This window comes from Anomaloglossus baeobatrachus, chromosome 9, assembly GCF_048569485.1.
Source record: "Anomaloglossus baeobatrachus isolate aAnoBae1 chromosome 9, aAnoBae1.hap1, whole genome shotgun sequence".
NCBI lineage: Eukaryota > Metazoa > Chordata > Amphibia > Anura > Aromobatidae > Anomaloglossus > Anomaloglossus baeobatrachus.
In genome coordinates, this window is record NC_134361.1 from 56,635,618 (window position 1) to 56,662,255 (window position 26,638).

Here is a 26,638-nt window from a genome sequence, read left to right on the forward strand (position 1 = left end):
GTGTCCGGCCATCGGAATCTCATGTGCGATCCGCAACAACTCCGTCCGGAACGGATAGGGTACCACCAACTGTCGGTCCCTGGGCCACGCCTCCGGTGAACCCTGCTGGACCGTGGCCCGGTACAGCCGTCCTTGGTCCCAGACCACTCGCTCCGGGTCCGAGTCCGAGGGAGGCTGTGCCGCCTGCTCCTTTAGAGCTTTCAGGCTGTCGTCAGCTTCTAACGCTGCCTGAAACCCCTGACCAGATGTGGCCAGAATCGACGAGACTGTCACATCTTCGGTCAGTACCCCGGGACCTGTGTCCTGGCCTCCACCTGACTCGGCTGCCACTTGGTCAGAAGGGGAAGAGCTATCGGACCTCCGGGAGGCCCCTTGGCTTCCAGCACTCCCACTGCGGGTGACAGCGGCCACAGCCGCTGCGACCGTGGGTCGTGCCTGCTCCTCCTCCGTTCCTGACCAAGTCGCCGGTTCAGGCAGACCTACCTGGCTTCCTGACACCCCGGTTGTGGGGGAACCCTGCACCGAGATCTTACCTGGGAGCACTTCCGCTCCTGGACCGGCCCCAATCTCACCTGCCTGTTCCCCTCCTGCAGCAACAGAACCCCGCTGTGAAATCTCTGGGGACCCCACATTTGCTGTGGTAGCCCCCACCCCACACACTGGTCCTCCCCCTGCAGCACCCTGCTCTCTGCTTATCCCTGCAGAGGGCAGCAGATCCCAGCTCACAGGCTGGTTACTTGTAGAGGCATTGTCACACCTTTCTCTGACCCCCTCCCCTGTCACAGCTGCAGCTGCGTGTGTGTCTATGGTGGCTGTGCAAGCAGAAATATCAGAGTTCACTCCCTCCTCCCTTACATCATTCATAGATAACACATTAACATTGTCCGGAGGCACGTCAGCACTGGCTGAAGGTTCAGCCTTTGGGGCGGGGCCAAACTGGGAGGTTATTTGCCCCAAATCTGTCCCAAGTAGCACGTTTGCAGGGATCCGATCAGTTACCCCCACCTCCCTCACCCCTCGCCCTGCGCCCCAGTCCACATAAATGTCAGCAACAGGCAGCGCCGGGTCAATGCCTCCAATCCCGGAGACAGCGAGGGTTTTTCCAGGGATCAAGTCTTGGGGGGACACCATCTCAGGCCGCACCAGAGTCACCTCCGAGGCGCTGTCTCGCAGTCCTATGGTCACAGACTGGCCGACGGTGACAGGTTGGAAGCTGTCCAGGGACCTACCACCACCCCCACCCACACAATACACCTTGGGCGGCCCTTGGGACGGGGACGGAGCCGGGGCCTTGGGACGCTGAGGGCACATGGCCTTGAAGTGTCCAGGTAGGTTGCACTGGTGGCACCGTCTTGGCTCTGCCACGGGCCTGGAGAGGGGAGTTGAGGGGGACACCCCCTGCAGTCTAGGGGCAGGTGGGGCAGTCGCAGAGTTCATCTTACCCCCTCTCCAGGTGCTGCTGGTGGCCGCTCTCCTGGCCTCAGGGGCCCGGTTGTTGGTGTAGTCATCGGCAAGGGCAGCTGTAGCCGTGGACCCCTTTGGCTTCTGGTCTCGGATGAACTGGCGGAGATCCTCAGGGCAGTTCCACAAGAGTTGCTCCGTGATGAACAAGTCCAGGATCTCCGGTCCGGTGGAAAGCTGCAGGCCTTGGGTCCAGTGGTCGGCAGCTCGGGCAAGTGCCCGCCGGTGGTCAGCCCAGGAGTCCTTTGGTCCCTTCTGTAGGCTCCGGAACTTCTTGCGGTAGGACTCCGGGGTGAGGTTGTACTGTTGGATCAGGGCCCGCTTGATGGTGTCGTAGCCCTGATCTGCCTCAGCAGGCAAGTCCCCAAGGACATCGAGGGCCTTACCCCTTAAACGGGGGGTCAGGTATTTGGCCCACTGGTCCTTGTTCAGATGATGCTGCAAGCAAGTCCGTTCAAAAGCAGTCAAGAAAGAGTCCAAGTCTCCATCCTTCTCCAGCACTGGGAAGTCCTCAACACGGACCTTTGGAAGTTTGGTGTCTGGAAGGTCACGGGTGGCTGATGAGGGCCGGAGCTGAGCTAGCTGCAGCTGGTAGTTACGCTCTGCCTGGCGCTCTTCACGCGCTGCTTGCCGCTCACGCTCGGCCATGAGTTCCTTGTAGCCCTCCCGGTCTCCAGCCTGGCGTAGGGCCATAGCCATTTGAAGAAGGCTATCCGAGCCTCCCAGGCTCGGTGGAATGGCACGTGGTGATCTGCGGCACGCTGCGGAGCCTGGTGATTCCCTGTCCCTTTCAGAGCGGAGGGCTGGCATCTGGCTCGTTGAGGAACCTTGGGTGAGCTCCTCCTCATCTTGTCCAGCAGTGCCAGGTTGCGCAATGTCCTCGGCAGAACGGTTTTCTGGCGTCGAGCTCCTGGAGGACTCGTGGGCAACCTCCTCATTGCTGTCCACAGCACCGTCCTCCCTCTCTTCGGCTCCTGCCTTAGCATTGGCCAGTTGCATAGCTCTGCTCCTGGTGCCATCAGCCATTCTTGCAGACTTTTGGTCACTGACACAGAACTGACACCTGATGCCTCCACCCACCTTACAGTATCTGCACTCTGACACTCTAGTGTTGAGCTAGTCTGAAGACCCCAGCAGCCACAGCTGCTGCAGGCAGTCTTTAGTGTCTGGGAGTATGGGTCTCACACTCACACACACTATTATCTCGATCCCACCGCTATGCCACCAATATGTCACAAACCACCGGGGGGTCACTCAGAAATCCCCCGCGCTGGCTACCAGTACGTCACAATCGGGGGGTAACAAGTGGGGGTCACCCCTACTTTATACCTCCCGACCGACAGACAGAGCACGTGACGCGCTCTCTAGCGCCCCTCTTATAGTCAGGCCAATTATGGAATTGCCCGACAATAAGCAAGGAGGCCGCTATACTACTTATGCCGATTATTGAAGGGTCCCCGGTGAGAGTAAGGTATATATTCCCCCGACCTCCGCGGGCGGAATATATAATATCTTCCCGAATCTCACTGGCCTCCCCACAATAATCCTTGGCACAACTCGCTGCCACCAACCGCTTCACGGTAACTATTAGCCGAACACACAGACGTGGGATTCAAGATCGAGATAACAGAACAGCCCAAGATTAATTATATAATTTAATCGCCTAAAGCACACTAGAAACTACAATATATACAATAGGGAATCTACAGAATATACAGTTATGTCAGAGTACAGTTACAATCAAAGCATGGGTTACAAACAGGTATACAATTACATCAGTTACCTTGTGCGTCTGGCCACAGGGGGGCGCTGTAGACCAGGTTTCTAGGATTCTTCCTCACAGGTCTTTCCCAACCAGGCCCCCGAGCAGAAGAACGCTGGAAAATGGCCGAAGTAGGGTTATCAACCTGGGCAGATCCAGGTCCCCTCCTACCTTAGTGACCTCACAGGGAAGCACTGCCACTCCCCCTGCATGGATCAGAATTATCCAGCAAAGGGGATTTTGGCTATAACTTTGCCTGGGAGCGTCGTAGGCAGACGCCAATGCTCTCATTGTGACAGTTATGAATTTAGCTACAGAACGAGGGGACTCATGACCTGTCTGCCAGTTCCCCATTGGCTGATATCACGCCTGGGGCATTTCCCAATGTCCTGTTCCCATAAAAAGGGGGTGCCGGCATCGTCCACATGCGGAGACACCATTTTTATGGTTGCCATATTTATCGGAAATATGGCTTGCGAGATATGAACCATTTTTTACTGGAGTCGTTCTGTCTGGCTATTTCCATAGCCTTGCTAATTAGATAGCAGCTCCTACTACAGGGTGACGGCAGGGAGTCATCCTGTGTCAATTGTCCCAAAGCCACCTAATTTCCATATCACAGGACATGGCCATGGAGTTTGTTGCTAAACCAGTTGTGTGGGGGAAAGGGGGGTTGACACCAGGAGAGGGCTTCCTGACATACTTGAATATCATGATTTATCGTCATCTCTCCGGATTTACCTCACAAAAGCCATCATTAACACCTAAACAGAAAAAAAAACAAGGTTACAATGGGCTAAGGAAAAGCAATTGAGGACTGTGGATGACTAGATGAAAGGTCATATTCAGTGATGAATCGCGAATCTGCATTGGGCAAGGTGATGATGCTGGAACTTTTGTTTGGTGTCATTCCAATGAGATTTATAAAGATGACTGCCTGAAGAGAACATGTAAATTTCCACAGTCATTGATGATATGGGGCTGCATGTCGGGTAAAGGCACTGGGGAGATGGCTGTCATTACATCTTCAATAAATGCCCAAGTTTACATTGAAATATTTGACACTTTTCTTATCCCATCAGATAAAAGGATGTTTGGGTATGATGAAATCACTTTTCAAGATGATAATGCATCCTGCCATAGAGCAAAAACTGAAAACATTCCTTGAAAGAAGCACATAAGGTCAGTGACATGGCCTGCAAATAGTACGGATCTCAATCCAATTGAAAATCTTTGGTGGAAGTTGAAGAAAATGGTCCATGACAAGGCTCCAACCTGCAAAGCTGATCTGACAACAGCAATCAGAGAAAGTTGGAGCCAGATTGATGAAGAGTACTGTTTGTCACTCTTTAAGTCCATGCCTCAGAAACTGCAAGCTGTTATAAAAGCCAGAGGTGGTGCAACAAAATACTAGTGATGTATTGGAGTGTTCTTTTGTTAATTTTTCATGATTCCATAATTTTTTCCTCATAATTCAGTGATTCCATAATTTTTTTCTTCCTGTTTAGTCTTGAAAAGTAAGTTACTGGCCAGCACTTTTTTTTTTTGTTTTTTAGGGTATCCTAAAGCCAGAAAGTTGACCTTTGAAATGACTTTAGTTTTGTGCCATGTCTGTGATCTTTTGTTTAAAAAAAAAAAAAAAAAAGTAAACTGAATGAACCTCCTCAGAGCCAGTTGAGTCCATAACTTTTGCCAGGGGTTGTAGTTCTCTATTCTGAATATATTGGATTTTTAGGGCCATTTTTTTTATCCTTTTTCTAGGATAGGCTATAACTACGATCTGTGGGGGTTTTACTGATCCTGACAGAGGGGCCACAATTGTTTCACTGGTATTTTTACCAAACTATCTTCTGCAAACCCAATTCAGGCTGACGTAAGCCCAGACAACCTCAGTGCAGGGATAATATAAGTACTTCTTCCCCATTCTCAGGATTGCTGGGATTTCTTGAGGTTGGACCCCTGTGATCACAGTGATACATCATCACTTAACTATGAAGGAGTGCCCATTTTTTTTTTCTGGTTTACACATTGAATTTTGATATACATTAAAAATAACTTGGGAAATGGCTGCTATTGCTTATCTGGATTCTGAGTATATTATAGTGCAGAGCTGCATTTATAATTCTGCAAGTCACAGAGCTGAAATCTCACAGCATTCCTTGGTAATTCAGGTTCTGTACAAAACCTTTTCTGACGTTTTGTTCTCTTTATACCAAACGCTCTACTGTAATCTGATTATGATTCTACTCGCTGTCAAAATCTGCGCTCAGCCAAGCTGTACAGTGGGGAAAATAAGTATTTGATACTCTCCCAATTTTGCAAGTTTTCCCACCTACAAAGAGTGGAGAGGTCTGTAATTTTTATCGTTGGTACACTTCAACTGTGACTGACAAAAAAAAAATCCAGAAAATCCCATTGTATGATTTTTAAATTTTCATTTTATTGCATGAAATAAGTATTTGATACGATAGAAAAACAAAACTTAATATTTGGTAGAAACCTTTGTTTGCAGTTACAGAGGTCAGATGTTTCCTGTAGTTCTTGACCAGGTTTGCACACACTGCAGCAGGGATTTTGGCGACTCTTCCATACAGATCTTCTCCAGATCTTTCAGGTTTTGGGGCGGTCACTGGGAAACATTGAGTTTCAGCTGCTCCAAAGATTTTCTATTGTGTTCAGGTTTGGAGACTGGTTAGGCCAGGACTTTGAAATGCTTCTTACGGAGCCACTCCTTACTTGCCCTGGCTATGTGTTTTGGGTCATTGTCATGCTGGAAGACCCAACCACAACCCATCTAAGATGGGCCATCTTCAATGCTCTTACTGAGGGAAGGAGGTTGCTGAACCCATCCATCCTCCCTTCAATACGGTGCAGTCGTACTGTCACCTTTGCAGAAAAGCACCCCCAAAGTATATTTCCACCCACATGCTGCATGGTTGGGATGTTCTTGGGGTTGTAATTGTCATTCTCCTTCCTCCAAACATGGAGAGTGGAGTTGATAGCAAAAAGTTCTATTTCGGTCTCATCTGACCACATGACCTCCCATGCCTTTTCTGGATCATACAGATAATTATTGGTGAACTTCAAATCGGAAATGTGCTGACATGAGCAGGAGGACCTTGCATGCCCTGCAGGAATTTAATTCATGACTGTGTAGTCTGTTACTAACGGTATTCTTTGAAACTGTGGGTCCTATTTCTCTTTTGATCATTGACCAGGTCCTCCCATGTAGTTCTGACGTGATTCTTGACCTTTCTCAAAATCATCCTTCCCTCCTCCCCCCACGAGGTGAGATCTTGCATTGCACCCCAGTCAAGTAACATTGTTAGTCATCTTGTGTTTTTTCCATTTTCTAAAAATTGTGCCAACAGTTGTTGCCTTCTCACCAAGCTGCTTGCCAATTGTCCTATAGCCCATCCCAGCCTTGTGCAGATCTACAATTTTGTCCCCGGTGTCCTTAGCTCTTTGGTCTTGGCCATGGTAAAGAGGTTGGAGTGTGATTGAGAGTGTGGACAAGTGTATTTTATACAGGTACCAAGTTCAAACATGTGCAATTAATACAGGTAATGAGTGAAGCGTAGGAGAAAAAAATAACAGGACTGTGAAAGCCAGAATTCTTGCTGGTTGGTCAGTGAACATTACTTATTTCATACAATAAATTGCAAATTTATTATTTAAGAATCATACAATGGGATTTTCAGGATTTTTTTTGTTCTGAAAGTCAGTTGAAGTTACCTACGATAAAAATTACAGCCCTCTCCACTCTTTGTAGGTGAAAAAACTTGCAAAATCGGCAGTGTATCAAATATTTATTTTCCCCATTGTATTTGAGTGATGACGTCACTGAATAACAGGCCATATATACCAACGTATGGATACAAAGGCGTAACCATTTCTAGGTAAGTATTGACTTTTTCCAGCGCTGATTTTGCTTTGAAGCGCTTTCCGTAGTAATTTTGCCGGCTGACGAGAACCAGAATTGGTGATGCAGCTGTGTAATATGGGCGAGCCAAAATAGTGCAAATGTAACTAAAACATTGTATTTACAGAGTTTCTCAACTTTTTACGTAAATTATTTCTATATATAAAGTGGAAAATGATGGTGAATGGAGGATAGAGCTTTAGGTATGAAAATGTTTCCACTCTTGCTTGGGTTTCCTGCTTTCCCATGCCCGGATATTGAAGGGGAGCTCTTCCTCTTCTTCTAGTTGAAGGCTACCTGAGGACAACCTCACTCTTGCCATGGGGTGTCTTATGTTTTTCCCAAATACAGCGTAGTAATATGGATTTATAATCTCTGATTCGGAGTCACTCGATTCGGTCCCACTGTATACATATCTTTCTGTGACTTGTGGACCTTTCTTTGAGGTTGATGGAGGAGGTGGTAATGGTGGTGGTGGAAGTGGTAATGGAGGAAGTTGATGAGGTAGTGGGTTCCTTGAGACACTTGATGTCCTGCTAAGTATGGGGTAGGGACCTAAAGGTCTGAATTCTGAACCATGAGGAAAATCTTCAGATTTCATGTCTGAATGACTCCAAGATCTCTTGGGATAATAGTCTTCATCTTCCAAGTCTGTAACTTGAGTTTCTGCCTGGGCTTCCATGCCTGAACTAGTTTTGCAGCTGGTCAAAGGGTAAACTGGTTGATGATACTCCTTCAACCTTCTGGCACTCGGACTTCTGTCTGCTGGTTGTCCTGCAAAAAGTTTTGATTGGCTAGTAAGTCTTATAATTTCCTCAACTACTGCTGCCGTCTGAGCCGGTATTGGCGATATACCATCGGTGTAGCAGTATATGCTGGGAGGGCTTTTATAGAACTTATGTCTCGCTGTAGGACCCATATCGATATATGTCCTTGGTGACACAGGAACAGTCTCCCTCATGCTGCCTTCAGAAGAACTTTTACGGTTCCCAGAAAAATGGTTGGTTTCCTCATAACACGACAATGGTCTCCTGTGCGAATGATGTGGAGACAACCCACTGGATATGTCGCCATAGCTGCACCCAGGGAAAGAAGAACTGCTTTTTGATTGCTGCAAAGATACTTGCTCCAGCACTTCTGGTTTCGAGCGCTCCACCTCTGATGTAAAAATCACTTCAATGGCCGAGTTTCTTCGATTGCGGTCTACAAATGGATCCCAGCCCACACTGTTGACGCTCCGGGAACATGGTCTGCTGGTGTAGAGCAGGCGCAGGTCATTGGGCTGGAAAATGGAAAAACAGTCAGTTTTACCTCAGTGATTTCCCCTTTGCTATGATACATTTTGATTTAGTGCTCCTTAAAAGGGGTATTCACGTCTCAAAGATCCTATCCCAAAATGTAATAGGTGCAATAATAATATTAGCAAATAGCTCCCATTAGAAATGTAGTATAGTACTTCTGATTCACTGTCTCTTACCTCATGTTCAGGGCATTGCAGACCCTTAGGTATCCATGGTTACAACACATATAGTCAGTTAGCTAGTTGTTAGGTATCCATGGTTCTGACCACTAACAACTAGCTAACTGACTACATGTGTTGTTGTAACCATGGATACCTAAGGTCCTGCAATGCCCTGCACATGAGGTAAGAGACATGGCTATATCAGGAGAACTATACTACGTTTCTAATTGGAGGTACTTGCTAATATTATTATTATACCTACAACATATTGGGGTAGGATCTTGGACATGGAAATAACTCTTTAATGATATGGGTGAGGCAATAAGCCTGAAACCCACATAGCTTTAGTTACAAACTGGTATGAACAGAAGCAAACGTCTATAAGTAGATGTGGATTTCTATATATGTTAGTGATGCGCTACCTGTTTGGCCACTTCGGTGAGGAGGTCGGGGGAGGATCTGCATTGTCTTTCATGTAGATTTGCTTGTAAGTGCTTTCTGTAATTGCAATAGGCAAATATGTTATAAAGTACGGTAACCAGCGAGCAGATGTGATTATTAGATAATAAAACTTTACCTCTCAAAGGGAAGATTCTTTGCTTTCCCTTTAGTCCAGGAATCAATCAATTGCCTTTGGGTTCTCCCACTGAGTACAATCATAGAGAGGAAATCAAACATAGGGGCGGAGTCAACGAGAGTGGCGTCGTTTACGCTGGTTTTAATAAGGGGGTATGTTGGAGTCAGAGGAGCCCAATTCAATAAGAGGTGCACACCACTTAATTAATCAAGCACATGTAGTTAGGGGAGTGCACCCCTGTTCTCCTCGTCTCAAATCCTACTCCAGTCAAAAACAGGAGTAAGAATTCTGCTACAGATAAGTAGAAGAAGGCTATGTGGGGGCTCATACTGTATATAGGAGGCTATGTGGGGGCTCATACTGTATATAGGAGGCTATGTGGGGGCTCATACTGTATATAGGAGGCTATGTGGGGGCTCATACTGTATATTGGAGACTATGAGGGATTATACTGTATATATGAGGCTCATAATGTATATATTAGGCTAAGTGGGGGGCTCATACTGTGTATAGGAGGCTGTGGGGGCTCACATTTTAAATAAAGGGGATATGTGGGGGCTCATACTGTATATAGAGGAGCTATGTGAGGGTTCATGCTGTATATAACGGGGATTTGTGAAGGCTCATACTGTATATAGAGGGGCTAAGTGGGGGTTCATACTGTATTTAGGAGACTGGGGGCTCATATTGCATATAGGAGTCTATGTGGGGGCTCATACTTTATATAGAGGGGCTAACATTGTATATAGAGGGAGTATTTTGTGACTCACATTGTAATAGAGGGGCTATATGAGGGCTCATAAGGTATATATGAATTTGACAAATGGGCATCACTGCCCCAGCTCCACTCATTTTGACCCTGATTGAAAACAGCCCAAATTCATCAAAGTGATTACATCGGAGTTCTATAGTAAAGGGATTTAAGTTAGAACTCATTTTGATGAATTGGGGCCATGGTGTTTGGCACCGTATTGAACACATATATTAACACACACTAGTGTCTTGTTTTAGAGGGGTGGGATTCTGGAGTGCACCGCTCCGCCGCCTCCCCGCTTCCTGCTCGCTGGGGTGGCGGAGGTGCTGAGGGCACTCCTGCTTGATTGACAGTTCAGACAAGTTGCGGTCATTCCCAGCCGTCTAGCAGAGGCTGCTTTATAAAGGGGGATGGAAGCTGGACCTGTCGCTGGAGTGCACCATTAGGTCCTGCTCCCAGCAGCACTTACAAGCTCTATAGAGAAGAGCTTGTGTGCGCGGCATGTTTGCTCACAACTAGACCGCAGCGGTGGCCAGTAACTCAGGTAAAGGGCAGTAAATAAAATGAAATATCCCTCAAATCTCGAGAATGGAAAGGATTGTTAATAAATTAATTGCAAATTTTAACCTTTACAGACCAAGAGATCAACATTTTGTTCTTATGCATAACCTCCATAAATAGTTGTGCGGTACAATAATGAGCATTTTTTGGGCCTTTCCAATACTATTTTTTTGTTTGTTTGGTTTTTTTTTACTCCAGATTATAGTACGTTGCTCATAATAGAGGAAATTGCTTTAAAGAGCCCAATGTCAATCTGTACCTGACCGCCGACATGTTCACATTTGCCTCCACTTTCAAAAGTTAATCTTATGATGATTCTAAGAAGACCTTCTATTTCCGGAGACTGTAGCCTCATTCATTGTCTTTTACCTGTAGCGGAAGTTGGAGCCTTTACTGCAGAGGAATGGCCTTGGCTTACATTTGGGTTCTTCAGATAGGCGGAAGAAGGCATGATACTCCACACAGGTCTTCCAGAAAGCTTTACAGACATCTCGACTTACCATAGTGAACTCTAAAGTGTCTTTACACAGGGTCTATAACAGAGATGAAGTCATTGTACAAGAAAATGAAGAGGATGCAGACAGCGGTGAATACATTGGTGGAGGAGGGGCTACTGGCTCCTTGTTCCACCAATCAGCGTGAGGCACAGCAGACGTGTGACATCATGGCGTGTGATGTGTGGAGAGTCAGTGCACCGGAGGTCAGAGGAGAGCACCAGGAGGAATGGGAGCGAGGGGAGTATGTAAGGGTTTATTTTTTTTTTTCATTTGCATGTATGTAGTAGGCCGTGTGCGGGCTCAAAATACATAGGAGGCAATGTGGGGGCTCATACTGTAGATAGGAGGCAATGTGGGGGCTCATACTGTAGATAGGCTATGTGGGAACTCATACCGTATCTAGGAGTCTATGTAGGGATTCATACTGTACCTAGGAGGCTATGTGGGGGTCTCATACTGTGAATAAAAGGCTGTATGAGGGCTCATACTGTATATCGGAGACTATGTGGGGGTTCATACTGTGTATAGAAGGCTATGTGGGGGCTCGATGTAAATATGAGGCTATGTGAAGGATTATACTGTATATATGAGGCTCATAATGTATATAATAGGCTAAGTGGGGGCTTATACTGGGTATAGAAGGCTATGTGGGGGCTCAATGTAAATATGAGGCTATGTGATGGATTATACTGTATATATGAGGCTCATAATGTATATAATACGCTAACTGGGGGCTTATACTGTGTATAGGAGGATATGTGGCGGCTCATATTGTATAGAGAAGGCTATGTGGGGGCTCAATGTAAATATGAGTCTATGTGACGGATTATACTGTATATATGAGGCTCATAATGTATATAATAGGCTAACTGGGGGCTTATACTGTGTATAGGAGGATATGTGGTGGCTCATATTGTATATAGAAGGCTATGTGGGGGCTCAATGTAAATATGAGGCTATGTGACGGATTATACTGTATATATGAGGCTCATAATGTATATAATAGGCTAACTGGGGGCTTATACTGTGTATAGGAGGATCTGTGGCGGCTCATACTGTATATAGAAGGATATGTGGGGGCTAACATTTTAAATAAAGGGGCTATGTGGGGGCTCACACTGTACCTAGGAGTCTATGTAGGGGTTCATACTGTACCTAGGAGGCTATGTGGGGGTCTCACACTGTGAATAAAAGGCTGTATGAGGGCTCATACTGTATATTGGAGACTATGTGAGGGATTATACTGTATATATGAGGCTCATAATGTATATATTAGGCTAAGTGGGGGCTTATACTGTGTATAGGAGGCTATGTGGGGCTCATACTGTGTATAGGAGGCTATGTGGGGTCTCACATTTTAAATAAAGGGGATATGTGGGGGCTCATACTGTATATAGAGGAGCTATGTGGGGGCTCATACTGTATTTAGGAGACTGGGGGCTCATACTGTATATCGGAGGCTATGTGAGGGTTCATGCTGTATATAATGGGGATTTGTGAAGGCTCATACTGTATATAGGCTGATGTCAGCATACTTAATTCTGCTCAATATTAAGTGATATAATTAATATTTTATATTGTAATGAATGGTATTAATATTTAGCAGAAATAATTTCATCCTATTGGTTCGGCATCCGCAGCAGTCATGGTCTTTTATGTGGCCCCTGGGGAAAAAAGAATTGCCCACTCCTGTTTTAGCGGTAAATTCTGATGACAGGTTCTCTCTAAGTTATTATTTTCGTTGCATTTTCATTATTACTCTCATAAAACTACACAGAGCAACCTATGCAAGGTGCCATCAAAAATTATTGAAATCAAGGATATAGTATAAACCAGAATGGGGCTGTGAATAGAGCCAATGTGCCCGTATTTCACATCCACTTCATTGTCTATAGGACTGAAGGAAACAGCCAAGCGCTGTGCTTAAGTTTTGTTTTTATAAAAATAGTGCCAGAGACAATGATGCGCCGTTCAACATCAGTTAGCTCCTTTATATTGTGGATAGGGAATAACTTTCAATTCTGGGACTTGCCCTTTTAAAGAAACTAAAATTACACACAAACATTCCTTTTAACTCACATCAATATGTGGATGAAGTTTGATCAGGAAATTTTTCCTTTTGAAACTCAGCTTCCGAATAGTGGCCCAGTTAAAGGTATTAATCTTGGTGTTACCCTGGAAAAAGAAAAGAAATTGGTTGAGAAATATTTTAGTCTATAAATTTGAGTTATAAACACCCCAATAACTTGGAACGAGCGGAACTACACAGTACTGAGCCTCATTCAGACGTCCGTTTTCCACGTACAAGTTCATCATATCGTCTTATCACCACTGCGAACGCTGAAATCCCCTCGCGTCTTCATTGTAGGCTGGGGATGATTGGCTCTGACGAGGCTCGGGAGGGTTCTGTGCGTGCGCCGTTATGGTGCACGCCATGATGCCATGACTTTATGTGCAATTGCGCAGAACCCTCCCTGGCCTCATCATCGCTGGAAATCCCAACTTGGCATGAAGCGCTCCAGGGATTCAGTGCTCGCGGTTGTGATAAGAAGGGGCAGCGAGCGGCTGGCGAGGTGAGTGGTATGGTTGAATATTTTTTATATCTTACTTTTATTATCTGAGGTCTGGTAAGTGACCAATGCATAATAATGGACATTAAATTTGCAGAAAATCTACAGAAACGGGAATTAAAATGATCCCTGATCTGCTAATTTCTAGTAAAATCTAAACTTTGTCAATCAATCCATTAAGTTATTACAGGGAGCCATTGACTGACGTGAAAAAAACAATCCAATGTGTGACGCGTTTCGAACCACACTAGTTTTTTGTCCTGGCATAGCGTACAAATGACAAATAAGGTCCCCTATGCTTGAGTCGCTACATGTGTATTTCAATATGTACAATATATATATAACCTGTATCGTCCGCTTTAATGAAATTTGGTTTTCTCTGCTGTTCACCACATACAAATATTTGCCCACACTCCCTTACTGGGGCTGTTCACCTGAGCTGATAACTAAGATTGTGTGTGAGCCCTAGAAGGAAAAAAGGAAGCAGCTGAGGTCTGAAGTAAGTTCAGACAGTGGCAGTTGGAGTTGGTGTTGGTGTCAGCGTGTGAGAGGAGTATAATATGGAGACAGTCCTGTCCTGAGGTAATTGTTGAAATCTCTGGAGGGGCAAGCCATAAATTAGCAGGGAATCAGTCCCTAGGCCACCTGGACTTTCAAGGTCAGTGGCAAACAGACTGCTATTAGTCTTTTCATAAGGAGCAGTGAAATTGCCCAGGAGCTTAGTGATGTGATTGAGTCTGGAAACGTCTAGAAGAACAGTAAGGCTATGTGCGCAGGTTGCATTCTGCCGTGACAAATATTCTGCAGTGTTTTGTTACTGCATGTGCTTTTCAAAACGTATCCAAAACGTTACATTTTAGATGCATTTTGAATGCAGAATGGATGCAGAATTCATGCTTTCTGGAGGCTAGCTCTATCATAGACAGAGTGGGAAAAGCATCCACAACGCACAAAAGAAGTGACATGAATAATAAAAATATTCCGTATAATGCCACTATAATAAATTCATCTAGATCAGAAACCCCCCCATAAGAACCCTCGAAGATTCAAATAAAAGGGGATAGTGACAGATTTATAATATAAAATATATTTTTTTATTAATTTTTTTAACATTAAAAATATAATGTACAGGATAAATATAAAAGTGAACGCTGGACCGGATCAATTTCTCAATTGTTAGCCGCGGATTATCAGGTTTTATAAAGTGCTTAATGCAGTGACCATATTCAAGTAATAAAAGTTGTGTATAACTTAGATATTAATACTGGTGAAAGGTAATCCCCAGGCTTAAATAAATCCAAAGTGTGTAAATCATTATCGGAGTACTATACCTTAAGATGGTCACAAGTCCTGTATGCCGCTAAACCTCGACGGGCGTTTGAAGCGATGTTTTCCTCAGGGGGCGCTCCGGAAGTGACATGTTGCTTTTTAGAACGCATTAAATTTGTAAAAAATTTGGCATCCAAAACGCAACGTGTGCATGGAATTTGCTGACTTCTCATAGACTTTGCTGGGGACCCAGAACACATGCATTTACGCTGCAATTTAAAACGCTGCATAAACGCATGAAAAAAAACGCAACGTGCGCACACAGCCTACGTTTTTCATCAGGATTCAAGTCGCCTGCTCGCTGGAAGGGATCAAGGCTCCACAGATTTCTTGTCTTGAAAATCCCAGGATTTCAAGATACCTATTCCCAGGTAGGGAAATAGTGTCAGGAGGAATACACTACCACCACACAGCAGCGAAGCCAAACTCTCATTGGGGCATGTCAGACCACCATCATTGTGAAGGCTGTAAGGAATGTTCCGGACTGTTTTACCTTTTACTCAAGCACTGTATAAGCTCCCTGTCCTGTCTCTGCCTGAATTATTCCCTACCTCACCATCCCCCAGGAGCCAGCCCTAGTTGGGAGGACGAGGGGACAATCCTCCAACACTGCGCATCACCACCTAACTCCTAGGCCCACCAGCAGTGCCCGGCCATAACAAAGCCGAACAACCCAACTGGTGTCACAAACTCTTTTATTTTTTTTATTTTATACTTCTCTCCCCTTTTTAATATCCTTTTTAACCCCCATCACAAAAGCCTGTCGCTCGCCCGGTACGGCCACATCGCCACTCAGCCCCACCACCGTGACATCAAAGGTCTACCGGGGGCGGCACAGAGTCATACTATTTCAAAGCCTTATAATATCAACTGTAACGTAAAGTACCTGTTACAAGATAATACAAAACCTGGTTAACCCTTAATTCAGAGGAAAGTTTGTTGGGATAGAAAACTCAAAAATACATAATAAGGAACAGCAGTGTAGAAGCACTCAGAACATGACTGCTCTACACTGACGCTCCTTATTAGAATATCTGCTTCCATCAATAGTGGTATTATTATTATTATTTATTATTATAGCGTCATCAATTCCATGGCGATTTACATGTGAAAGGGGTATACATAATAGGGACAAGTACAATAGTCATAAACAATACAAGGCACAGACAGGTACAGGAGGAGAGAGGTCCCTTCCCACGAAGGCTCACAGTCTATAAGGGATAGATGAGGATACAGTAGATGAGGGTAAAGCTGGTTGTGCGGCGCTGTATCAGACTGAGGGTTACGGCCGGTTGTAGACTTGGCGGAAGAGGTGGGTCTTCAGGTTCCTTTTGAAGCTTGTCAAGGTAGGCGAGAGTCTGATATGTTGTGGCAGAGCATTCCAGAGTATGGGGGAGGCGGGGGAGAAATCTTGGATGCGATGGTGGGAAGAGGAGATGAGAGGGGAGTAGAGAAGGAGATCTTGTGAGGATCGAAGGTTACGTGCGGGTAAGTACTGGGAGACTAGGCCACAGATGTAGGGAGGAGACAGGTTGTGGATGGCTTTGTAGGTCATGGTTAGGGTTTTGAACTGGAGTCGTTGGGCAATGGGAAGCCAGTGAAGGGATTGGCAGAGAGGAGAGGTCCGGGAGCAGCGGGGGGACAGGTGGATTAGCCGGGCAGCATAGTTTAGAATAGATTGTAGGGGTGCGAGACTGTTAGAAGGGAGGCCACAGAGCAGGAGGTTGCAATAATCCAGGCGGGAGATAATAAGGGCATGTTCTAGGGTTTTTGCACCTTCTTGGGAAAGGAATGTACGGATCCGGGAAATATTTTTGAGTTGGAGGCGGCAGGAGGTGAAGAGGGCTTGGATGTGTGGCTTGAAATTATTATATTAGTGGTATTGTGCTAATTCCCAGAGCAATACATCCTGTCACACTGAAAATTCCCACAGTCTGCACAGCAGCCACTTCATACCCCAATAAGTAGCCTGTGGCTATGGGTTATGTAGATTGTGGGTGCAATATTTTTTTTTTGGGGGGGGGGGAATGTGATCATAACCATCTACATGGAAACCTTCCTACACTTGCATGCATTTAGGATTAAAAATTATTTTACAATTATATTTTATTAAAAACAACCAACCAACAAACCCTTTCACTGCTCTAACCTCTGTGTTGCACTGCTGACTGGGAAATGAGTTAACTGAGAAACCACCAGTGAGCTCATTTTAAAAGTTTTACGGGAGAGTTTGTAGATCTGTCATTTGTTTTTATTATTGTCTTTTTTTTCTTCTTGATTTATAACCACAGACCACATCAAAGTTCAATGGGAAGGGAAACGAAAAGCCTTTTTAAAGCCAAATGGTGCAAATATTTCAATAAAACCCAATTGCAAAAATGCTTTCTAGCCCTAAACACGTCTATTTAAGATGAAGAAAATAAATAAAATGTCTAACTTGACCCCAAAGGTGAACAAATTTGATATGGATGCATCTGAATGTGCAGTGGATGTGGCAGTTTTATGCACATTATCAACTGTAACAGGAATAAACCCACGAGCAGTAGACCCTGGCATCATTTGGTAAGCTTTAGGTTTTTGGGTTTTTTTCTATTAAAGCCCCAGAACGGAGCGGTGTTGGGGCAGGGACCTTAGATAAAAAGCAGCACTCCAGTGGTAACACCACCCCCCCCCCCCAAACAAAATACGATGAAGTGATGCTTTAAAGATAGATATTAATAAAGGGCAATACAGGGATTAGACAACCCCTTTAATCTGTCTTTTTTTGCACCTGGAAATTTCCCTTGGGCCAGGCAAGTACTAACAAACTGCGCTCTTCCTCCCTAAACAAGAACAATAGGAAATCTAAAGACAAAGATTAACACTATGGCATCGCCTGTAAAGATGGGTCAGTGCTTCTCGAGATTTTTTGGAGTCTCCAAAAAAAAAAAAAAAGTGTCATTACAATGCATATGATTTTTTTTTCAATTTTTTTTTTTTTTATTACTGACCCGTAAAACCAGAACACCCATATGAGCCACAGCGAGGTTGATTTGCATATTCTCTCCATCAATCGCTTGGTGTGGTCGGATCCCGAACATGTCCAACTTTCGTGCTATGTCCAGTAGCTGCATGTCCGATTCTGCTGGAGATTTTCCCCTGTGATACAGAAAGGCAGATAATTATCATCCATAATCATAAACCATAATCATCATCCATCATCGTCATCAATCATCCATCAATCAATCATCCATCATTATCATCATCAATCATCCATCATCCACCAATCTTCCATTATCATCCATCATCAATCATCATCAATCATCCATCATCATTATCATCATCAATCATCCATTATCATCTATCATCAATCATCATCAATTATCCATCATCAATCATCCATTATCATTCATCAATCATCATCATAATTATCATCATCAATGATCCATCATCATTATCATCCATCAATCATCATCCATCATCATTAATCATCATCATACATCATCCATCAATCATCCATTATCATCCATCATAAATCATTATCAATCATTAATCAGCCATCATTATCAATCATCCATCATCATCAATCATCCATCATCATCCATCACCAGTGATCAATCATCATCCGTCATCCACCAATCTTCCATTATCATCCATCATCAATCATCATCCATCATCAATCATCCATCATCATTATCATCATCATCCATCATCATCAATCATCCATTATCATCTATCATCATCAATCATCATCATCAATTATCCATCATCATCAATCATCCATTACCATTCATCAATCATCATCATCAATCCATCATCATTATCATCTATCATCAATCATCCATCATCATTAATCATCAGCATACATCATCCATCAATCATCCATTATCATCCATCATAAATCATGACCAATCATCAATCATCCATCATTATCAATCATCCATCATCATAATCATCCATCATCATCAATCATCCATCATCAGTGATCAATCATCATCCATCATCCACCAATCTTCCATTATCATCCATCATCAATCATCATCAATCATCCATCATCATTATCATCATCAATCATCCATTATCATCTATCATCAATCATCATCAATTATCCATCATCAATCATCCATTATCATTCATCAATCATCATCATAATTATCATCATCAATGATCCATCATCATTATCATCCATCAATCATCATCCATCATCATTAATCATCATCATACATCATCCATCAATCATCCATTATCATCCATCATAAATCATTATCAATCATTAATCAGCCATCATTATCAATCATCCATCATCATCAATCATCCATCATCATCCATCACCAGTGATCAATCATCATCCGTCATCCACCAATCTTCCATTATCATCCATCATCAATCATCATCCATCATCCATCATCATTCATCCATCATCATTATCATCATCATCCATCATCATCAATCATCCATTATCATCTATCATCATCAATCATCATCATCAATTATCCATCATCATCAATCATCCATTACCATTCATCAATCATCATCATCAATCCATCATCATTATCATCTATCATCAATCATCCATCATCATTAATCATCAGCATACATCATCCATCAATCATCCATTATCATCCATCATAAATCATGACCAATCATCAATCATCCATCATTATCATCCATCATCATAATCATCCATCATCATCAATCATCCATCATCAGTGATCAATCATCATCCATCATCCACCAATCTTCCATTATCATCCATCATCAATCATCATCCATCATCACCAATCATCCATCATCATTATCATCATCATCCATCATCATCAATCATCCATTATCATCTATCATCAATCATCATCATCAATTATCCATCATCATCAATCATCCATCATCAATCTTCATCAATCATTATCATCATCAGATGAACAGCACAGTATATAGATGTCTGATTATTCACTGTTGGATTTTCAGAGCGTTATTAACATGAGATCATCTTTGATATCTGATGGTCATTAGTCTAAAAATAAAAAAAAAAACCAAAACAACAAAACGGTCTACTCTTTCCATGTACCTAATTTAGTTCTGCAGGACGTGGATATGTATTCGATAAGTCAGAATTCAGATTATAATAATTTAACTATTTAATATAACTATTTTTTTTCAAATCTAAACCACATAAATCTTAAAACAAACAAAAAACAAATGAGCATAATTTCCTGGTGATTGATTTCTTTATGAGAGACTTTGGGATAGATTATTACATAATGGGTTGACTCACATCTGAGTATATAAAATGGTTCACATTTTCATACAGAAAAGTTGGATGAGTGAAATCCATTTGGTGTTCCATATGCCAGGCGAGTGTGCAATTGTTTCTCGCCTAGGATCCATATGCAAAGATTTTTTTTTTCCTCTGCACCTTTTATTCTACAGAACCATTTACACTGTCCTTTCTATATCACCGGGGTCCCAGCGCTCAGACTCCCGGCAATCAGTACATTATACTCTATCCCATGAATAAAGGGATCATTTCATATTTTGGGAATAACCTTTAATGTTACATTATTTTTAGTGAGGCTTTGATTGTGAATGAATGCCATCCGAAAAAAAGGTAGAACGCAAAAAATTTAAAAAAAACAAACAAACAAAACATCAAAGTATGTGACAACTAACAACTTCATAAAAATATCCAAGTAGTCTAAAAAACATGTTTAAAAGAAGGGAAGTTGTGAAGATGTATCTGTCGTTGTATGGGTGTACCCTGATATCATGCAAAGTTATATCAAGAGGGATTTATGCGATTTACTCTGCTATAGGTTTTCGGTGAATAAGTGGATGTTATGAGATCATTTATACTTGATGGTCCCCATTGTGGGTTAATCATGTCATATGAGCAGGTATTTTATAGGGTTTCCTGAGCTGTGTAGCTGTGAATCCAACATTGACAGGCGGGATCGTCGTGGGACATCATGGTGAGGATTACGTCGAACCTGCATCGCTGTTTTGGGGGTTAATAAATTGCAGATAGAGGGTCTTAATTTAAAAAAAAACAAACAAACATAAAACATTTATCTCTGTGTTTTGTGTTAATTTTATTTTCTTACATGATTAATAATGGGGTGTCTCATAGACACCCTACCCATTACTAATCCTGGGCTTGATATATATATATATATATATATATATAATATAGCTGTCATTACCTTATTTTACCCTGATTGCCACCACTCTAGGGCAATTGGGATAAGCGGGGAAAAGCGCCACCAGGATTGGTAAATCTAATGGTTCTTCCAATTCTGGGGCAGCTGTGGGTTGCTATTTTTAGGCTGGGGAGGGCAAAATAACCATGGGCCTCCCCAGACTGCGAATACCAACCCCTCAGCTGTCCACTTTATTTTCACCGGGAATCAAAATTGGGGGGTACCACACAGTTTTTTTTTTATTATTTGTTTAAATAATTAAAAAAAGTCACATGGGGGTCTCTCGTATCTTGATACACAGTCAAGATAACGCACACAACTGGGGGCTGCGTTATCTGCGCTGGGTATCAAAATACAGGGGACCCTGCACCATTTTTCACAATGTATTTATTTATTTTTACACTACACTCCGGGGACCCAGACAGCTAGCGTGAGGGCAACCAATCACAGATGCCGGCAGTCTGACTGCAACCAATCACAGACGATGGTACAGAGGGTGGGTGGGGGAAGCAGTGAATATTCATGATATTTAATGAGTAGACCTGGAAGCAGCGCGACAGCTGTGCGGAAACTCTGTATGTATAATTGTCCTGCTTTAATCCCCATTCTTTTTTAAAAAAATAAAAAAAATGTATTTTTATCTGGGTGACCGAACCCAAACAGTAACACTGACTTCTTCTCTGAATTTTTTTTAAAAAATATCTAGTTAATGCAAATGCCTGATTTAAACATGCCTTTAACAAGGTTACTTACACGTGCCGCTGGTAATACTTGAGGATCTTGTTGTCCAGATATTCCTGATTCGGTAAGTACTGATTCTGTTCCACGTGTTTTCTAGCCGCCTCTTCCTCATAATCACCCAATTCCGCTACAGTATTAAAAAAAAATAACACGAGAACTTTTTAATTCTCCATATCATTGAATGGCGATAACAGGTCTTTGGCATTGCTATCATTGCTCACTAAGAACTCTCCCAAATAAACTACTTTCAATGTTAATATTTATGGCAAATTGTATTTGTGTTATTTTATTAAAAAGTGTGTTACTGTATATCAGACTGAAAAATGAGTTAACTGTAAACCCTTCAGTGCGCTTGTTCTGAACCCTTCAGGTTTAGAAGTCTTATCTTTCCTCTCCTCATATCCAGCTCATTTATAACAAGCTCCAGGCTGAGAAGAACTTTAATCTGCTCAGAAATAATCCTAGAAGAGTCCAGAAGATAAATAACATTATACCCCATCAGACCAGCATACTAATGAATTCACAGTATACTATGTACTATGTTGCATACAGGCTCTAAAAGCTAAGAGGTTCATAATTTTAAATGAAACCAAATGACAAATATGTAGCCACTTAAACAGGGCCGCCACTAGGGGGGGGGACAAACAGGGCTCTAGTCTGGGGCCCCAACAGAAGGGGGGCCCCTTCACGCTTCATTTATTGGCTTACAAACCAGGATAGGAGGCGGAGCAGTGATGGAGGCGGAGCTGGGGTGGAGTCTCAAGGGGGCCCCAAAATTATGCCAGTCAGGGGCCCTGAAATTCCTAGTGGCAGTCCTGACTTAAAGGGGGTGTTCACTACATCCCCTTCTCAATCACCACGTTTTCCCGTTTTAAATAACACATACAGGAACTTCTGGTGCTGTCAGCATTCCAGCAGTAGATAATAAATTCACTGCACTCATAGATTGTGATGCAAAAAGTTTTCCAAATTTATTGAGGCGACTGTGAAGTCATTCCGACGTTTCGACCCCGCCTGGGTTTTAGGGCGGCTTTGCACACTAAGACATCGCAGGTGCGATGTCGGTGGGGTCAAATTGAAAGTGACGCACATCCGGCATCGCATGCGACATCGTAGTGTGTAAAGCCTAGATGATACGATTAACGAGCGAAAAAGCGTCGTAATCGTATCATCGGTGCAGCGTCGGCGTAATCCATAATTACGCTGACGCGACGGTCCGATGTTGTTCCTCGCTCCTGCGGCAGCACACATCGCTGTGTGTGAAGTCGCAGGAGCGAGGAACATCTCCTACCGGCGTCACTGCGGCTTCCGTAGGATATGCGGAAGGAAGGAGCTGGGCAGGATGTTTACATCCTGCTCATCTCCGCCCCTCCACCGCTATTGGCCGCCTGCCATGTGACGTCGCTATGACGCCGCACGACCCACCCCCTTAGGAAGGAGGCGGGTCGCCGGCCAGAGCGATGATCGCAGGGCGGGTGAGTGCGTGTGAAGCTGGCGTAGCGATAATTTTCGCTACGCCAGCTATCACACGATATCGTACCTGCGACGGGGGCGGGCACTATCGCGTGCGACATCGCAGCATTGGCCTGCGATGTCGCAACATGCAAAGCCCGCCTTAGTCAAGAGTCGCTTCAAGATGGGTGCCTGGGATATGGAAATTTGAGTGGGTTAAGAGCGTTTGTTAGAGAATACCTTGAGGATAAAGGTCCTGGGTTTAGCCAGCACAGCAGCGCTGTGGCTGGTGGTATCGTGCGCTGGCTAAACCCTGGACCTTTATCCTCAAGGTATTCTCTACCAAATGCTATTAACCCATTCAAATTTCCATATCCCAGGCACCCATCTTGAAGCGACTCTTCACTAAGACCCAGACGGGGTCGAAACGTCGGAATGACTTCACTGTCGCCTCAATAGATTTGGAAAACTTTTTGCACCACAATCTATGAGTGCAGTGAATTTAGTTATCTTGGATTGGACCCATTTTTCACTTGCACCACCACCCACTTGTCAGAGTGCAGACCAATATTTTTGATCTATACTACAGCATTCCAGCAGTGTCAGAACTCACTCTCCTGTGGATCACCTGACATTATTATATCATGTGATCCCTGCACAAAATCAGCCCCAGCTTCCCTCTCCCCACCTTCAGCCAAATCAAACATCAAGAGGAAGTCAGAGCTGCTTCTGCCGCTCACTAATCATTGATATTTGATACATCTGAAGGTGGGGAGAGGGAAGCTGGCAATGATCGGGCACAGGGCTCACATGACATAATAATGTCAAGTAAGCCATGGGAGAGAGAGTGCCAACCAGCTGGACCGCCGCTGTCACCACCGGAGGTTGCTATAAGTGTTATTTAATTGGGTGGGCAACATGGTGATTGAGAAGGGGTTGTCCTAGTAATAGTAATGGAGAACCCCTTTAAAGGGGTTTTCCCTCTAACAAAGTTGATTTTAATCCATAGATCTTGGAGTAATAATCATTTCCACAATTGGATGTGTTTAAAAAAATGTTCCTGTGCTGAGATAATCTTTAATATATGTGCCCCTGCTGTGCACTGTGTAATGGCCGTGTCTGACCGTACAGGGACATAATCTGACCATACCATCTCTTGGGACGGAGGGAACGCAATAGGGAATACAGACATTACAGAACACAATCACAAATAATTATAACTTTGAGGTAAAACATTTTTAAAAGCAGGCAGGAACATGTTTTACCTCACAGAAAGAATCATCAATGCTCTTGTGCTGAAATATCTGTGTACGTCTTTACCCCCCTGTGAGGCAAATCCCGGGATATGAAGATGAATTATGACTCCAGTCATAATCCCTCATCACTCCCTGGCAGTGCCCCCTCCCTTCTTGTTCTCAGTGTTCCCCTTACACCTCCATGGCCATGTCCTGTGATATGGAGATGAGGTGGTGTGGGAACAATGGACACAGGATGACTCCCTGCCGTCACCCTGTAGTAGGAGCTGCTAGCTAGTTAGCAAGGCTATGGAAATAGCCAGACAGAACGACTCCAGTAAAAAATGGTTCATATCTCGCAAGCCATATTTCCGATAAATATGGCAACCATAAAAATGGTGTCTCCGCATGCGGACGATGCCGGCACACCCTTTTTATGGGAGCAGGACATTGGGAAATGCCCCAGGCGTGATATCAGCCAATGGGGAACTGGCAGACAGGTCATGAGTCCCCTCGTTCTGTAGCTAAATTCATAACTGTCACAATGAGAGCATTGGCGTCCGCCTACGACGCTCCCAGGCAAAGTTATGGCCATATTCCATGTTGTGGATTTTGTCCATAACTCCAGCCAGGGGTGGAGCAGTGCTCCCTCTGAGGTCACGAAGGTAGGAGGGGACCTGGATTTGCCCAGGTTGATAACCCTACTTCGGCCATTTTCCAGTGTTCTTTCGCTGGGGGTCACGTGCAGGAAACATCTGTGGGAGTTCCTAGAAACCTGGTCTACAGCGCCCCCCTGTGGCCAGACGCACAAGGTAACTGATTGAATTGCATACCTGTTTGTAAACCATGCTTTATCTGTAACTGTACTCTGACATATGTATATTCTGTAGATTCCCTATTGTATATATTGTAGTTTCTAGTGTGCTTTAGGCTGATTAAATTATATAATTAATCTTGGGCTGTTCTGTTATCTCGATCTTGAATCCCACGTCTGTGTGTTCGGCTAATAGTTACCGTGAAGCGGTTGGTGGCAGCGAGTTGTGCCAAGGATTATTGTGGGGAGGCCAGTGAGATCCGGGGAGGTTTTATATATTCCGCCCGCGGAGGTCGGGGGAATATATACCCTACTCTCACCGGGGACCCTTCAATAATCGGCATAAGTAGTATAGCGGCCTCCTTGCTTATCGTCGGGCAATTCCATAATTGGCCTGACTATAAGAGGGGCGCTAGAGAGCGCGTCACGTGCTCTGTCTGTCGGTCGGGAGGTATAAAGGAGGGGTGACCCCCACTTGTTACCCCCCGATTGTGACGTACTGGTAGCCAGCGCGGGGGATTTCTGAGTGACCCCCCCGGTGGTTTGTGACATATTGGTGGCATAGCGGTGGGATCGAGATAATAGTGTGTGTGAGTGTGAGACCCATACTCCCAGACACTAAAGACTGCCTGCAGCAGCTGTGGCTGCTGGGGTCTTCAGACTAGCTCAACACTAGAGTGTCAGAGTGCAGATACTGTAAGGTGTGTGGAGGCATCAGGTGTCAGTTCTGTGTCAGTGACCAAAAGTCTGCAAGAATGGCTGATGGCACCAGGAGCAGAGCTAGGCAACTGGCCAATGCTAAAGCAGGAGCCGAAGAGAGGGAGGACGGTGCTGTGGACAGCAATGAGGAGGTTGCCCACGAGTCCTCCAGGAGCTCGACGCCAGAAAACAGCTCTGCAGAGGACATTGCACAACCTGGCACTGCTGGACAAGATGAGGAGCAGCTCACCCAAGGGTCCTCAACGAGCCAGATGCCAGCCCTCCGCTCTGCAATGGACAGTGAATCACCAGGCTCCGCAGCGGGCCGCAGATCACCACGTGCCATTCCACCGAGCCTGGGAGGCTCGGATAGCCTTCTTCAAATGGCTATGGCCCTTCTCCAGGCTGGAGACCAGGAGGGCTACAAGGGACTCCTGGCAGAGCGCAGGGCAGAGCGGCAGGCAGCGCGTGACGCTGAGGCTGCGGAGCGGCAAGCAGTGCGTGAGGCTGCGGAGCGGCAGGCAGCACGTGAAGAGCGACAGCAACAGGCCGAGCGTGACTACCAGCTGCAGCTAGCTCAGCTCCGGCCCTCATCAGCCACACGTGACCTTCAAGACACCAAACTTCCA

At 44.4% G+C, this 26,638-nt stretch overlaps 1 protein-coding gene across 1 annotated transcript in view; it reads right to left on the bottom strand.

Moving 5' to 3' along the window:
* Positions 1 to 7,231: 7,231 nt before the first annotated feature.
* The window catches only part of FRMD7 (FERM domain containing 7), a 55,129-nt gene continuing 35,722 nt past the window's right edge, over positions 7,232 to 26,638 (bottom strand). The window contains exons 6-12 of the mRNA XM_075322658.1: positions 21,822 to 21,936; positions 17,886 to 18,033; positions 13,076 to 13,171; positions 10,869 to 11,032; positions 9,185 to 9,253; positions 9,030 to 9,105; positions 7,232 to 8,427 (exon numbers count right to left, since the gene is read on the bottom strand). Of these exons, the coding sequence (XP_075178773.1) occupies positions 7,345 to 8,427; positions 9,030 to 9,105; positions 9,185 to 9,253; positions 10,869 to 11,032; positions 13,076 to 13,171; positions 17,886 to 18,033; positions 21,822 to 21,936 (1,751 nt within the window). The 3' untranslated portion in view covers positions 7,232 to 7,344. The remainder of the gene's footprint in view (positions 8,428 to 9,029; positions 9,106 to 9,184; positions 9,254 to 10,868; positions 11,033 to 13,075; positions 13,172 to 17,885; positions 18,034 to 21,821; positions 21,937 to 26,638) is intronic.